The sequence below is a fragment of the Dreissena polymorpha genome, chromosome 9 (genome assembly GCF_020536995.1).
Source record: "Dreissena polymorpha isolate Duluth1 chromosome 9, UMN_Dpol_1.0, whole genome shotgun sequence".
Taxonomy (NCBI): domain Eukaryota; kingdom Metazoa; phylum Mollusca; class Bivalvia; order Myida; family Dreissenidae; genus Dreissena; species Dreissena polymorpha.
In genome coordinates this window covers 10,131,883-10,147,344 of record NC_068363.1, presented here as the reverse complement: position 1 = coordinate 10,147,344, position 15,462 = coordinate 10,131,883, and the positions used below count along the sequence as shown (strand labels likewise).

Below are 15,462 nucleotides of genomic sequence, written 5' to 3'. Positions count from 1 at the left end.
AACACACTAAAGGGCAAGCGCCTAAAATTTTCTGGTTTAAAACTAATATGGTATCACTAACGCAAATGACAGGTAAATAACCATAAATTACACCCATTTCAGGACCAATTTTCCACTATCAAATTTCTTAATGGCCACTATGGCTTTTCTGCTCCTGCAGAAATACAATTAAAATGTCAGATAATTGTAACAACAACAGACCATCAATGTTCTGTGGGTGTCTGCACTTTGTGACACAATAGTTCCAGACAAAATATAAACACCAGGGTATTTATAAAATTTAAATAATTTGTATCATACTGATGTAATAACAATATTTGCATAGGGATAGAGTGAAAAACCGCCAAACAACTTGGTTTCTGACAGAAGGTGGTAAATAAAGAAATAAATGGTATGGTAAGTCACTTAAGTAAACTTGAAGACGAACAATGCAGACTCAAAAGAAAAGAAACTAAGTGCAAAAATATTATTCTTCCACCTACAAAATAGTGTTTGTAAGGTGTATAACCTTGTTTATTGCTGTGTGTTTTACTTTCCAATGTTACCAGTAGCTATATTTTACATTTTTAATTGAACACAATTAGTTGATTGTATTTGAAAAACAAACATTAGAATAGTATTGATACAGAAAGGTTCAATCGTGGTGTTAGTGACAATTCAATTGCAAGTATTGTCCCTGAGACTTTGGAATAATGTTGTCTTTTGGAGTGCTCCCTTAACATTTTATTAAAGAAGTTTCAATAGTATGTTCTCAAAACTTATTTACAACTTTTCATAACATCAGATATCAATTTACACCACCTTTAAAGGTGATGTTCAACTCAAATAATAAAATAAAATAAAAGTTGTGGTATGAATCTACAAAATCGGCATTCATTTTCTATAACAAATATGACCTAATTTCATATGTCACACACTGCACTGAAACTCCACTATCTGACTGACCTAGACACGCATATTCAAACATTAGAGAAGGTATCAAACATTTGGATGTTTCACAAGCAAAACAGAAAGGAATTCAAAACAGGGTACAGGAGATGCAAACAATGTGACATGTCCTCACATGCCTTTGCCATGAGGCTAGCACCATAAACACAGTGTGGGAAAATATTGAAATACTTGGCCATCCAAATATTGACCATGATGTTTCTATTTACAAATAAGCCCTTGAAAGCTGCTTTGATTTCAAATTCTGTGTATACTAATATTAGTTGAGATATTTTGTTATCAGAGATGACTTGTCCTCCACCATCCATCCAAGAGGATCTGCAGTATCAGTGAATTTCCAAAATTGTGAGGTTTAATAATCCTAGGGTATTATAATAATAGACTAGTTTGTCCTAGTTTATCAAAATTAGAAAAGAACTATTGACAACATTTGAATTAGGAGGATCAATTACCAAATGATGAATTATCATATCCAGTTCTAACCACAATAGACTGAATAGTGGGAACTGAAAGACATTTGTTTATATATCAATTTTCTCATGGATTGTTGCCCCATATGGCATACACAATGATAAGAAAACAAAATGATTAAATATACAACTATGGATTGTTTATTGTAAAAGATACTACACTTACCATTACTGTTACAAGCCATACATGCCAGACGTCCCGATCTTGGCGGGACCGTCCTGCTTAAAAGGTATTCTCCCCGCATCCCGAAATGACACAATTTGTCCAGACATTCGTAAAAAACAACATATGTTCTATAAGTTCACAATAAAATTCGCTATTCAAGCTCCGTCTGGCTTAAAATTACCATCGCTAATCCCTTTATTGCACCTTAAAAGTATCTACTAGTCGAGTGCAAAAGTGTTGTTTTTGACACCTAATATCAGCGATCTATCGGAAAATGATTAATTTTATCGGGCATTCACACCATGGTGTTCTTATGATAGGGGTCGCTAATTGCTGGCGATAGATGCATTGTAGTGAATTAAAAGCAGACGGCTGTTGTATTTCATGGCCCAAATCAAGTCCAAAGATATTATTACAAAGTATTCTGTATATTGTACCACTTGAGGCTAAATAAAACCATCAAAATTGCGTACTGACCAATACACATTGATGTTTTAAATTAATTAACTTTCGTTTTCAACTGATTTTCAGAAAATGGTTTGTACATATTACATCAATTTAAATTTAGACTTAATTGATGATTTTTTGCATAAAAACAGCGCTCCATGCGAGCACATCGCATTACACATACCGAATGGATGTAAAATAGAGGCATGCCCCACATTTCACCTGACAGAGACATTTGCATACTGCACATGTGTTTACTTCCGGAAAATGGTGAACCTAGTGTTCATGAAATTCTTAGACACATTTATCGTCAATATGGCCAGACATTATGAGGTTTTGGAAGAAATAAACTGATTACTAACTACAGGAAAGGTGGCATGACTGATCGTTTTAGGCGACCCGCTTTTTTCTAAATGTCCTGACTTTTTTTAATGAAGTATCCCGATTTGGATCTGAAAAATTCTTGCATGTGTGCATTAAAGCATATAAATGGATAATGAATAATACACAATTGCCTTAAACTTAACAATCGATTTCAATTACAAAAGTCATCATGGAGATAAGTAATTAGGATTTAAAACTTAAATTACATCTCAGATTAAAATACTTATAAGAAAAAATAGTAGACTTACAGATACACCTTTAAAAACAGACTTTTGAAATACAATATCTAAACTAACCCCACATTAAATGCACTCATTCTTTTTTATATCAAATATTTAATGTCAATATTCAACAATGAACATGTCAATTTATCAATCTGGACCTTTTCAATTGCAGTTTTAATGTTGAAACATTCCCAAGTTGAGAACTTGAGAAAGTCAACAGTAAATAATCTGTTAACAGCATAAACGTGTCCAAGACCTACCTAGGGGGTATTGGTCTGTGTCTGCTGTCAACCACAGATTTCAATGGACAATCTGCCTCCATGAAAATGCACACTTTAGCCAAAACTGCCTTGGTAATGGACAATATATGGACACAGGATATCAATTAGAATGACGAGGATCAATTATCCGCTCAATATTGACAAGAATGCTTGCTGTTGTCACAGAACAAAAGAATTTCTGCATGGTACCCAAACATGCAGAAATACACAAAAGAGAGTACCATAACTTCATTTCATATAAGTATTTAAGTACAATCAATGTCCTTATTTTAGTTAAGGCAAACATAAATTTGTAACATGATACGCAAAAAGAACCATAATAATTATGTTGAAATAAAAATCAAATAACTACCCAGGTATAAAAGTGCACCTGCTAATAAAATATGCAAAATTTGATGACTCTAGCTGCATAATCTTTTTTAAGTAGAGGTAGATTTGAGCATATCTTCTGCTTTTAAAGGGGCATTTTCACAGATTTTGGCATATTTTGAAGTTTGTCATTAAATGCTTTATATTGATAAATGTAAACATTGGATCTTTAAAGCTCAAGTAAAAAATCCAAAATAAAATTACAAAAAAGGAAAAAAAAGTAGCCAGTACCAGGGCTCGAACCAGTGACCCCAGGAGTCCTGGAGTTAGTCTGAAGTAAAAACGCATTAGCCCTCTCGGCTCGCTTTATAATTTTTAGGTTTTCAAATCGTCAAAAGATACATATACACTGTAACTCCAATATAGCGCGGTCAATGGGGTCCAAGCCGCGAAACAGCGTTATAACGGATCCGCGTTATAGGTTTTGAGCTCATTTACTGCAGGGCGCTATAAACAAAACAGGTATAGAATAGCCTATAATATAGGTCATGTATATATATTGCCATGCTGTGTTGACGCAAATACATGCATATATACCGAATTGTATCGATAACAGTATACATACCGCTTTTCTTATGTGCACATTTATCCGATAATCCAATAAAATTACAACATCACTTAAAAATAATAATCTTGAACATTAATGACGATATATGTTTAAGAAATTCGTAAACACAACCGTACGCATATATGCCATTGTCAGAAGTGTTAAGAGTACAGTGCATTAAGGGGCAGAGCTTTCGTTGGACGAGCAACTTTAAATTTAGATTGAATGCAATACGACTCGTGTACAAAAAATTGTTATATTGCGTCATACGCATGCAAAAAACGTGTTTCCCGGGGACTTTCTGATACCGCGCGAAAATGAAAGTGAAACTCTGTTTACAATTGCCGGTACACTGCGTTCGCATGTAAATAAATCGTCTGCATTATTTAATTTCTTATACACGAACTGAAAGAGATTAAATGACATAATACTAGAATGATAATAAAATGACAGAAAAAGTTGTTTTACCGGTATACAGTAGGCAGTATATTTCACAGCCGCTCATTTAATATAGTCAAACTGCAACCATATCAAAGAAAGAATGTTTCAATCGTTTTGAATTACTTGAATTGTATAACTATCCCGCTTGCACTTAGGCTAACTTATGGAAATTATCGCACTGAACCGCTCTGATGAGGTATACATGTAATAAACACTGACACGCGAGTTTTTCACACCTTTATTGACATTACACAACAGATTAACACCAATTAGCTGTCGGTGTTGTTTAACCTCGAGGCGATTATAATCGGTTCAACGGACGGTTGAATAAAGCAATCAACATAACTGTTATTGCCGCCATCTTTGAATTGTCTGAAAATACATGAAGTTGCATTATACGGATTTGAATCAGAAATAAAATGGAAGGTTGGAGAAAAAATGGGATCCAAGCACCCTCCGCGTTATATTGGATTCAGCGTTATAACGGAGCGCTTTATATTGGAGTTACAGTGTAATGGCTATATTGGACTAAGGTAAATGTACAGTACACTGTAACTCCAATATAGTGCGGTCCGTTAAAACGCTGTGTCCAATATAACGCGGGGAGTGCTTGGATCCCGTTTTTTCTCCAACCTTCCATTTCTGATTCAAATCCATGTTATGCAACTACTTGTATTTTCAGAAAATTTAAAGAAGTCGGCGATCACAGCTTGATTGCTTTATCCGTTCGTTTAACTGATTTTAATCGATTAGAGGTTAAACGACACTCGACAGCTAATTGGTGTTAATCTGTTGTGTAATGTCAATAAAGGTGTGAAAACTCGCGAGTCCGTGTTTATTACATGTATTCCCTATCAGAGCGGTTCGATGCGCTAATTTCAATAAGGTAAGTGCAAGCGTAATAATTATCAAATTAAAGTTATTTAAAACGATTACCTGTTTATGTTTTATATTTATCGTTTATTGTATTTCATTGTATAAACTATGGCTGTGTAAGTGTGTTATCGTTTATTATATGCTATACGAGCTTGATACATAAAAAGATCTTTGTGTATGTTTAATGTTTCAGTACGTATACGAAAAGTAAATTAAAAAATCCTGACGATTTATTTACATGCTAACGCAGTGTAATTGTTAACAAAGATTCACTTAAATTTTTGCACGTTATCAGAAAGTCCACAGAAAGCACGCTTTTTACATGCTGCGTATGACGCAATAAAACATTACTTTGTACATGTATCGTATTGCATTCAATCTAAATTTAAATTCGCTCGTCCAATGAAAGCTGTGTCCCATAATGCACTGTACTATTTTTCTGAAAAATGGCGTAGGCATATGAATTTGTGTACGAAATTCGTAAACATATTTCTTGTAATAAATGTTTAACTTTTTTTTTCGTAAGTGATGTTGTAATTATATTGGATTATCGGACAAATGTGCACATTAGAAAAGCAGTATATATACTGTTATCGTTCGATTCGATTTTATATGCATGAATTTGCGGATGACAACACAGCATGACAATATAAATAAATAAGCTCAAAACTTATAACGCTGTCCGTTTATAACGCTGTTGCGTGGCTTGGACCCCGTCATCTGCGTTATATTGGAGTTACAGTGTAATACTGTTTCCTCACAAATATCATAACTAACACGAAAATTTGCGAATCTGAAACAACTTTTTTCAATTTTGTCAATTTACAAAAACTTGAAAAGATCCCTTTAAGGTCAAAAACACCAGAAGAACAAGGACACATAAAACTGGCAATCAGAGCCACAATAGCCATGTCTGAAGTCTCTAATTAAACAATTTCAATGATAATTATTTATTGGTCATAAAAGTACTCTAAATAATTTATATACAATTATACATCACATGTGGACCTTTAAAAGCATGCATTAAATGTCAGAACCTTTTTTCGCACATACCAGATAAGTGGTTTGCTCACCCATGTTTATAAACTGAAAGAGGCTGGCAAAACAACCGGGTAATTTTGGGTGTATTGACAAGCCTCATACAGAGATATTCATAGCCATCCAATACTGTCTAATATCATCAAAATGAAGACCTCAAAGGGCTTTCCTCATAATATAAAGGGAACAGAAATAATATGTATTTTAGATTGTTTAATTCAATGTATGAAATGATGGTGTCAGGTCAAGTATCCAAGAATTATTCAGAAATACAACATACACATCTAGCATTACTCAAAACAGGGCAAAGAAGTCAGCGACCAGATGTAACACAGGACCTAAGAAGGTACCGATATAAAGGAACAAGTTTCCATCCTTTCTTATACAAGTGAGCAACAACAATAAAATTGGACCGAAAACACAAGTTTGCCACTGCAGTTCATATCCACCTTAAAATGTACCAGCTATCGCATGCTTCATTGGATGCTCATAGACCATTTAATTTGACATGTGCCCATGCTGCTACATAGCGAGTAATTGGCCCAAGATTTTGTAACATTCTAAATGCTAGATAATCAGGCAGCAGTTTAATTTAAAATATGATCCACATCATGCAAAAATGGGTCTTAAGTCAAATGTGCTCAGCATGAGCTTTACACCAGCCTACACATCCACACAGTCTGGTCAAGAACTTCCCTCTCCGCTAACAAGACCATGAAACATTGTGTAACTTTATAGCTGTGAGTAGCTCCTGACCAGACTGCCCAATTGCGCAGGCTTTTCTTGAGCTACACTTGCCTTATATGGATTAGACCCATTTTTAGATGGTCGCTTTAGCGACCGTCTAATGTGCTTGATGTGAAATTCAGGTCGATACGGCCTAGGTATGATTAACCCAATACCCGATTGCGTATCCGCGCAAGAAAGAGTTGTATAATTTATGCAAGAGGTTTGAGTTCTCCAATTATGTGTATTCACAAATGGAAACATTATATTAATATCGTGTTACATTCAATATTTTCGAACGGTGTTTTATAGAAAAGAATCAATAAACAATGATCGTAATGTACGTGTCGCGGAGGAGATTGTTTATGAATGATTAAAATAGTCCACTTTCTGCTGCGTCTGCGTGACGTAGTATTTTCGCTCAGCTCATTCATAACTCTGCGGCTGGCGATAAACAAAGGGGAGTCCGGATGAGAATAACGCACTAGTATAAGGTTACGCTTGTTTATATTCACAGGTCTCAATTAATAATACGTTGACCACGAGTTCAACAATTATTACAGGGATACGATAGACAACATGAAAAATGTTTCGTTATCGCTGAAACTGTTAAAAAAAACATTTAAATATAACAAGAATATTCTCTAAAAAATGTAGTCATGCTGTTTTGAAATAAGGTTTGGAATTTTGGTTTCTAAATAACTTAATTCAAAACAAAAGTATAATTATAGTATTTTTTACTTGTTAGTCGCATATTTACCGCATTATAATGTGTGTTATAATAGGCAAACCATACATCAGTAAAATTCAATCTGCCTTCACACATAGAAGGAATGGGTCAATTGGGTGCTGCGTTTCCTTTGCTTACTTCAGTTAGAGGTCAATTCTTTACGTAATAGCAAACACAAGGCTCCGGCTTCAAAGGAGCGACAATAAAAGTCGTAGTCACATGGTATTTGCGTTTAGCGTCCTATTTGGTCACGTGGTTCTTTTTTCGCGGGTGTTTTGGCATTCATGATATGAGGCTATTAATAGATGCGCCTGTCGATAAACAAAGGAAAGTTTACGGGTTATAACAACGCAATAGGTTACGCTCTCACATACAACTCAATTACGAAGTACAGGTCGTAAATTGAGAGATTCGGGAAAAAGTTGACGCTTATTTATATTCTCAATTTATAAAACGCTGAACACAAGTCCAACAATAACTTCAGCGATACGATAGACAAAAACAAAAAAAAAGTTTCATAATCGCTAAACCCGAATATAACAAACAATTTATAATAATAATACGAATGACCTGTTTCATAACCTCCTTCATGCTACTACAGCGGGTATTTCTAAAAACGTTCTTTGGTTCTGAACAGATAGCGGCGATCTTTTGTATTTACGGGATACTATAGGCAACCTCGAAAATGCTTTATAATCGCTAAAACCGAAAACAACTAAATATATTATATTTAATATATTTATAACAATAAATGTCTTTTAAAAATGTAGTCGGCGTATACGCTGACTTTGAAATAAAGTTAGCAATTTACTTTTCTAAATAATTAAATACAATTAAACAAAAGTTAAACTATTGTGTTGTGTTTTTCACTTGTAAGCTGCATATTCACCGCATGAAATGTGTGTTAGCATTGTCAAACCACACATTAGTGTGAGAAAATAAAAAATATACTACGGGAGAGAACTTCATATGTGTCCTCATATGCCTTGTTATGAGTATCTTTCTTCTCTATCGAAATATATCGTATGTTTATATTTGATTTAAACGCAGTTTTCTTTCGACACATTTAAATCACACGTCAATAGCGCCGTCATGCGAAAATGGGTCTTATGCGTTTCGGCAAGCGTTTGTTAAACCCAACATGTGCTTTTGCGCAGTCAGGCCATAGGCGATGCTGTTCGCTTTAAAATCACTCAATATGCTATGTTTCTCCTTACCAGAAGGAGGGATAGCTGAGTGGGCTATTTATATGATGGGCGAATATGGAATAAGACCCATTTTCGCATGACGAGGGTCATTACAAATCTCATTGCGAATTGAAAATGCCACATTTAAGAACAATGCTTTTTGATACAAAATTGAATTCAAAATAGCAAACTTGTTAATAATGGCAGCCTATCAACGCATTAAGGAATGATTTCCAGACGTGCTGACCAAGTACGGCAAACATTGTGGTATGATAATTAAACGATTTTCTCTTATCGTGACACTATACTATTTCGCTAATGATTGTTTACTCATCTTGGAGGCGAAAGTGAAATTCTGCGAGATTGATTGTAACGCGTAATTGTAACAGGGCCACAATTTGTGTCGTTTGAGCATACAGAGAGAAGTCCGGAATTCCTTACACTGAACAGTGCTGCATCCTTTGAATTGAGCACATACGCAGTGATTTAGCAAAAATTCAGAGGTTGTATCTCGAATCAGCTTATTAAATATTCGAAAATATTCATGCGTGTTTGTTGGCGTTATGTAAAAGTCACTAAGATGAAAACTGAAACAGCTACGCCTAAAAGCGCATTAGTGCTCTATACCTATGTTTATGTTAGCGTTATTGACACCGTGTGAACTGCTCGGGTAACAAGTAAAGCATAAACAGCACTGTTTATATACTTTTATTCCTCCATATACAAGATACGAAGATTATTGTATATTTTGAATTTGTATATGGTGTAAAAAATCAAAAATTTTGTACACGGAACTTTCATTATGAATTTATATTCTTGGTGAGATAGTCATTTGATATTAGAAAAATATTCCTTTAATATGATGGTGACTGCAAATTTTCTTTATATTAAGTTCGCATAACCATTTTCATCATACTTTCTATGCTTTCAGAACTTCCAAAAAGCATGTTGTTTTTATTTTGTCTTAGTTATTTCTATGAAATAATAAGGATGATAAAAAGTGCACACAAATTCGACCCGTGCGCTATGACACACACTTTATAAAGTTGAATGGCGTGTGTTCATTTTAAACTTGCGATTGATTTTCAAAAATTAATTGCGTCTTAAATTATGCAACAGCGAACATCTCCAGTGCCTTCAGCGCTTTGATTGTATGACGCAGTTAATATGGCTTTGTTTGAAGAAGAGCATATTAAGTTTCTACACATGTAACAAAGTCATGACAATTTAATATACCAGCCCTAGTTACATTTGCTGTGCAAATATATATCTCCGTGGTAAGGGTATCACGTTTAAACGGTTGCGTTTCGTGTTTTGGTCAAAAACGTTTACAAAAACTGTAAACGTTTAAACGACAGTCAGTATCAATATAAATCAGTTTAGTTTATTACGTTACGACGTTGCAAAGCTTGTTAACAGCTGCTGAAAAAGACTCGTATTAAAAACTATTTGTATCACATGCACCACATGCCCCTTATTCACAATACCGTAAACATAACAATACACCATGTATGGACGAGACGTCTTGAATATTTAACGCGCGTCATCACGAAATTCCCGCCTTTTGTTGCATGAGCATGACCCGAATCGTCTTGACCATTCGACGCCCGTCGGCAGGAAGTGCACGAGGAAATTTTTCCGACGTTTCTTCATCGGCATTCATTTCAAGAGATATGGCAAACAATCTCCGTCTAGGAATATTTTTACCTAAATTGAAGTATGCATCTTTTGATGTACATCGTGTTAAGTAAAACATTGACAATTTTAAAACCGGTTTACTCTTATTTAAGGAATGTTGGTTCGATATTAATTCGTCTTTGTTACAAAATATTACGTCATGTAAGTAAACAAAGTGTAATCCAATGGTTTGACAACGACGAGAACAGTTGGTTTTAATATGACGTCATTGCGCAAATGGGATATGCACTAAATATGACTTTCGGAAATAATTGCTACTTTCAGTTTGGAGATGCGATGGCACTGATGCTTTTAAAACGGACATAGGGATACCGTTTAAACGGTTACGTTTCGTTTATTTAATTTCGTTAAAACGTTTAGAAAAATCTGTAAACGTGATACCCTTACTCCGTGGAAAGCATATCTGTGTGGGTTGGTATATTCTGAATACACCCTATCATCTCTGTGTTGGTTGGTATATTCTGAATACACCCTATCAAATATGTGTGGGTTGGTATATTCTGAATACACCCTATCATCTCTGTGTTGGTTGGTATATTCTGAATACACCCTATCAAATATGTGTGGGTTGGTATATTCTGAATACACCCTATCATCTCTGTGTTGGTTGGTATATTCTGAATACACCCTATCAAATATGTGTGAGTTGGTATATTCTGAATACACCCTATCAAATATGTGTTGGTTGGTATATTCTGAATACACCCTATCATCTCTGTGTTGGTTGGTATATTCTGAATACACCCTATCAAATATGTGTTGGTTGGTATATTCTGAATACACCCTATCATCTCTGTGTTGGTTGGTATATTCTGAATACACCCTATCAAATATGTGTTGGTTGGTATATTCTGAATACACCCTATCAAATATGTGTTGGTTGGTATATTCTGAATACACCCTATCATCTCTGTGTGGGTTGGTATATTCTGAATACACCCTATCATCTCTGTGTTGGTTGGTATATTCTGAATACACCCTATCAAATTTGAAACCATTTATAATATTCATCATGAGTTAACATAAGCCTGCTATACATTAATGAAGCGCTATCTGAAACACATAAAATTTCAGGAGAGAAATGATCGCATTGCAACACTGTGTAGTTTAGTGGTATAGTACAATTACAATTAACTGCCATTTTTTACAGTTGATGCTTTCAGTTGACTCTTAAAACACACATGTTTAAGTGAAGTTAAAGAAATAAAGATATACACTTTTTAGCTATTCTGTTATTAACTTTTATCACATCAACCATCGATCATGTCCAAAAACTGGTTTCTGAAGCAAACACCTTGTGACAAGATAATATTTTCAAACATTTCAACACTCAAAAAACAATGACAGCTAAATTCCAAAGTCTACCCATTTCAGTGTGAAGTATTTTTTTTTAAAGAAGATAACACAAGGTACATAGTATCTGAAAGTTATAGTGTCCCTGTTTGTGTTAACAGTTTAAGGTCACTATGTATCTAATATGTTAATGTACAATCATCATTCTCTTGTTCAAAGTACAAAGTTAAAAAAAAAGAAATAAACCATTCTCTGGGAAAACTGGGCCTATTGCCAATGCGTAAATATCGTCCGCATTTGTTTATCAGAGACGCCACATGATTTTTGTTCCGAAGAGACTTCTTTTTTTTTGGAAAATTCCATAAAAGCACAACATGTTGTCCCTAATTACTATAATAATAACTAGAGCTTTGTCAAAGACGTGAAGAATACCCACAAATGCCACATTGACACATAATATTTTGCATGTCGTCTTCACAAAAAACAGCAGACACCATGCTCAATTTTTAAAACGCACTAAGTGACCCCTTGACCTAGTTTTTGACCCAGAAAGGCCCATGTTCTAACTTGGCCTTATGATCATCTCCATAAAACTTCTGACCAAGTTTGGTGAAGATTGGATGTAAACTACTTGAATTAGAGAGCGGACACCATGCTGAATGTTAAAAAACGCACTAAGTGACCCCGTGACCAAGTTTTAGGCCCGGAATGGCCCATGTTCAAACTTGTCTTAGAGATCATTTAGATGAAACTTCTGACCAATTTTGGTGAGGATTGGATGAAAACTACTTGAATTAGAGAGCGGACAACATGGTGAGGTTTAAAACGCACTAAGATACCCCGTGACCTAGTTTTTGACCCGATATGACCCATATTCAAACTTGACCTAAACATCATCTAGATACAACTTCTGACCAAGTTTGGTGACGATTGTATGAAAACTACTTGAATTAGAAAGCGGACAACATTGTGATGTTTAAAACGCACTAAGTGACCCCGTGACCTTGTTTTTGACCCGGCATGACCAATATTCAAACTTGCCCTAGACATTATCAAGAAACAACTTCTGACCAATTTTGGTGAAGATTGGATAAAAACTACGTGAATAAGACAGCGAAAAACAGGGTGAGGTTTAAAACACACTAAGTGACCCCATGACCTAGTTTTTGACCCGGCATGGCCCATGTTCGAACTTGCTTCTGACCAAGTTTGGTGAAGATCGCATGAAAACTACTTGAATAAGAGAAATAACGACCTGCTGAATGTTAAAAAACGCACTAAGTGACCCCTGACCTAGTTTTTGACCCGGCAAGGCCCATGTTCGAACTTGGCCTTAAGATCATCTCGATACAACTTCTGACCAAGTTTGGTGAAGATCGGATGAAAACTACTTGAATTAGAGAGCGGACAACATGCTGAATGTTTATAACGCACTTGGTGACCCTGTGACCTAGTTTTTGACCCGGCAAGGCCCATGTTCGAACTTGGCCTAGACATCATGTAGATACAACTTCTGACCAAGTTTGGTGAAGATCGGATGAAAACTACTTGAATTAGAGAGCGGACAACATGCTGAATGTTTAAAACGCACTAAGTGACCCTGTGACCTAGTTTTTGATCCGGCAAGGCCCATGTTCGAACTTGGCCTAGACATCATGTAGATACAACTTCTGACCAAGTTTGGTGAAGATCAGATGAAAACTACTTGAATTAGAGAGCGGACAACATGCTGAATGTTTAAAATGCACTTAGTGACCCGGTGACCTAGTTTTTGACCCGGCAAGGCCCATGTCCGACATCATGTGGATACAACTTATGACCAAGTTTGGTGAAGATCGAATGAAAACTACTTGAATTAGAGAGCGGACACTTAATACGGACCGACAGACAGACCGACCGACAAGTTCACTCCTATATACCCCCCTAAACTTCGTTTGTGGGGGTATAACAACATGTTTTAATAACAATTGATATCTATGTCCATAATATTTTGTACAAAATTTTTAATGGGGCATAATGGGAATATATGGCTAAAGATCCATCAAAGTACCACTACAATATACCATATAATTATTAAAAAGTAAAAAAAACTAATTTCAACAAACAAAGCATAGGTCTAATTATTATCAATATTATTTTGTTTCCAACAAAAACAATACATTTTGTTACAAATCTGTTCAAAACTGTGTCAAAACAACATTATATTTTTAGACAAAATTATCGTAAATAAAACAAGAAAGACTCCCATCCATTAAAAATCTCATTTCCGTCAAGAATATCACACAAATAATTAGAAGCATGTCAGTTTGGAGTTAGTCTTTTTTCGGAAATTAGCAGTCGGAGGCCAACAATGTATTGGACCATTGCAGCACAAATCAATCTCGAGGGTCACTTATTGTGAATGGATGTTATGAGCAGAAAATTAGTCATTACTCATTCGTATATGGTACAGAAAGAAATTGGTAATCAGAGATGAAAATGATGAATGTATAGTTCAATGATTCTTTTTACCAAAACATGAACATTTGAAAGATGATAATGACAGCAGCTGGTGTTCTCTGGTTTTGTACTATAAATTAAATGTTTGCATTGGATCATTTCTCCCAATTGGTGCAAAAAGGTACCATGTGACTTCTAATTTCAATGTCACATGGTACCTTTTTGATCCAATGGGGCGATTTGTTTTCATTGTTATTTAACGGTATTTCACGGAAATATTGTTTACCTGCAGAACAACCATGGTGTGACTTGTTTTGCAAATTCAATCCATCTTCAGAACTTCTGTCTTATTTACAGCATCTCTTAATTGTACCCTGTACTCCAGCATTCCATAATCTTCATTGCATTATCCTGAAAGTCCACAGTCTCTTTTCTATTAGCCAGCTACGTGTATAACTTTCACTGATTTCCGGATCTCAATCACTGAAAAACAAACAACTTCCAAAAACCTCATAAGACCATAAATATATTTTAAAATTGTCCAATGTTCAACCAAATTCATGTATCTGTCTATGTTGTACCTTATTAACCAATCCAAAATCTGAAAACTGATATGATAAATTGATAAAACAAAACACAGAAAATTAAACTAGAAAATTTGGCTATTTACATGTTATGCTAATCGCATTCAAGGCGTTCAAATCAAATTTCCATATGATTCACACCTTTCAAAAACAGCTATGTTAAAAATTGATAACGTAGGCCAAAGCCCACTTTATGGTTGAATGTCAGAATATACAAGATAGGTAAACAAACTTTACCAGCAATTTACACCAACTATCATTAGCATATCTTACCTATAAATATTTACCTAGCATATGTGATGAATTTATAACTCAGCTGGATTTAACTGAAAGATTATTTAAAATGTTCAGCATGTTGTTATTACAAACAGAACTCCTTGGAGATATGTGGGATTCATTTAAGCCTGTAGGACATTTAACTCTTTCAGTGCTAGAACCGAATTTTGAAGGCCTTTGCAAACAGTTTGGATCCAGATGAGACGCCACAGAACATGGCGTCTCATCAGGATCCAAACTGTTTGCTATTCTCATCAAAAATCAAAGAAAATGCTAATTTTAGAAATTCAGCAGACAACATTTTAGCAGACAACAAATTTCCAAGCATGCAAAGGGTT

At 35.1% G+C, this 15,462-nt stretch overlaps 1 protein-coding gene across 4 annotated transcripts in view; it reads right to left on the bottom strand.

Annotated features, from left to right (window-relative positions):
• The window catches only part of LOC127846556 (breast cancer anti-estrogen resistance protein 1-like), an 80,587-nt gene that overhangs the window by 47,095 nt on the left and 18,030 nt on the right, over nt 1-15,462 (bottom strand). For 2 of the 4 annotated variants that reach the window (XM_052377923.1, XM_052377922.1), the window contains exon 2: nt 14,551-14,747. The exons of 1 other annotated variant lie outside the window; for it this stretch is intronic. In XM_052377923.1, coding sequence (XP_052233883.1) covers nt 14,551-14,565 — 15 coding nt within the window. In that variant the 5' untranslated portion in view covers nt 14,566-14,747. Of the gene's footprint in view, nt 1-14,550; nt 14,748-14,934; nt 15,081-15,462 lie in introns of those variants that run through there. One more of the 4 variants, XM_052377921.1, reaches the window with a different exon arrangement.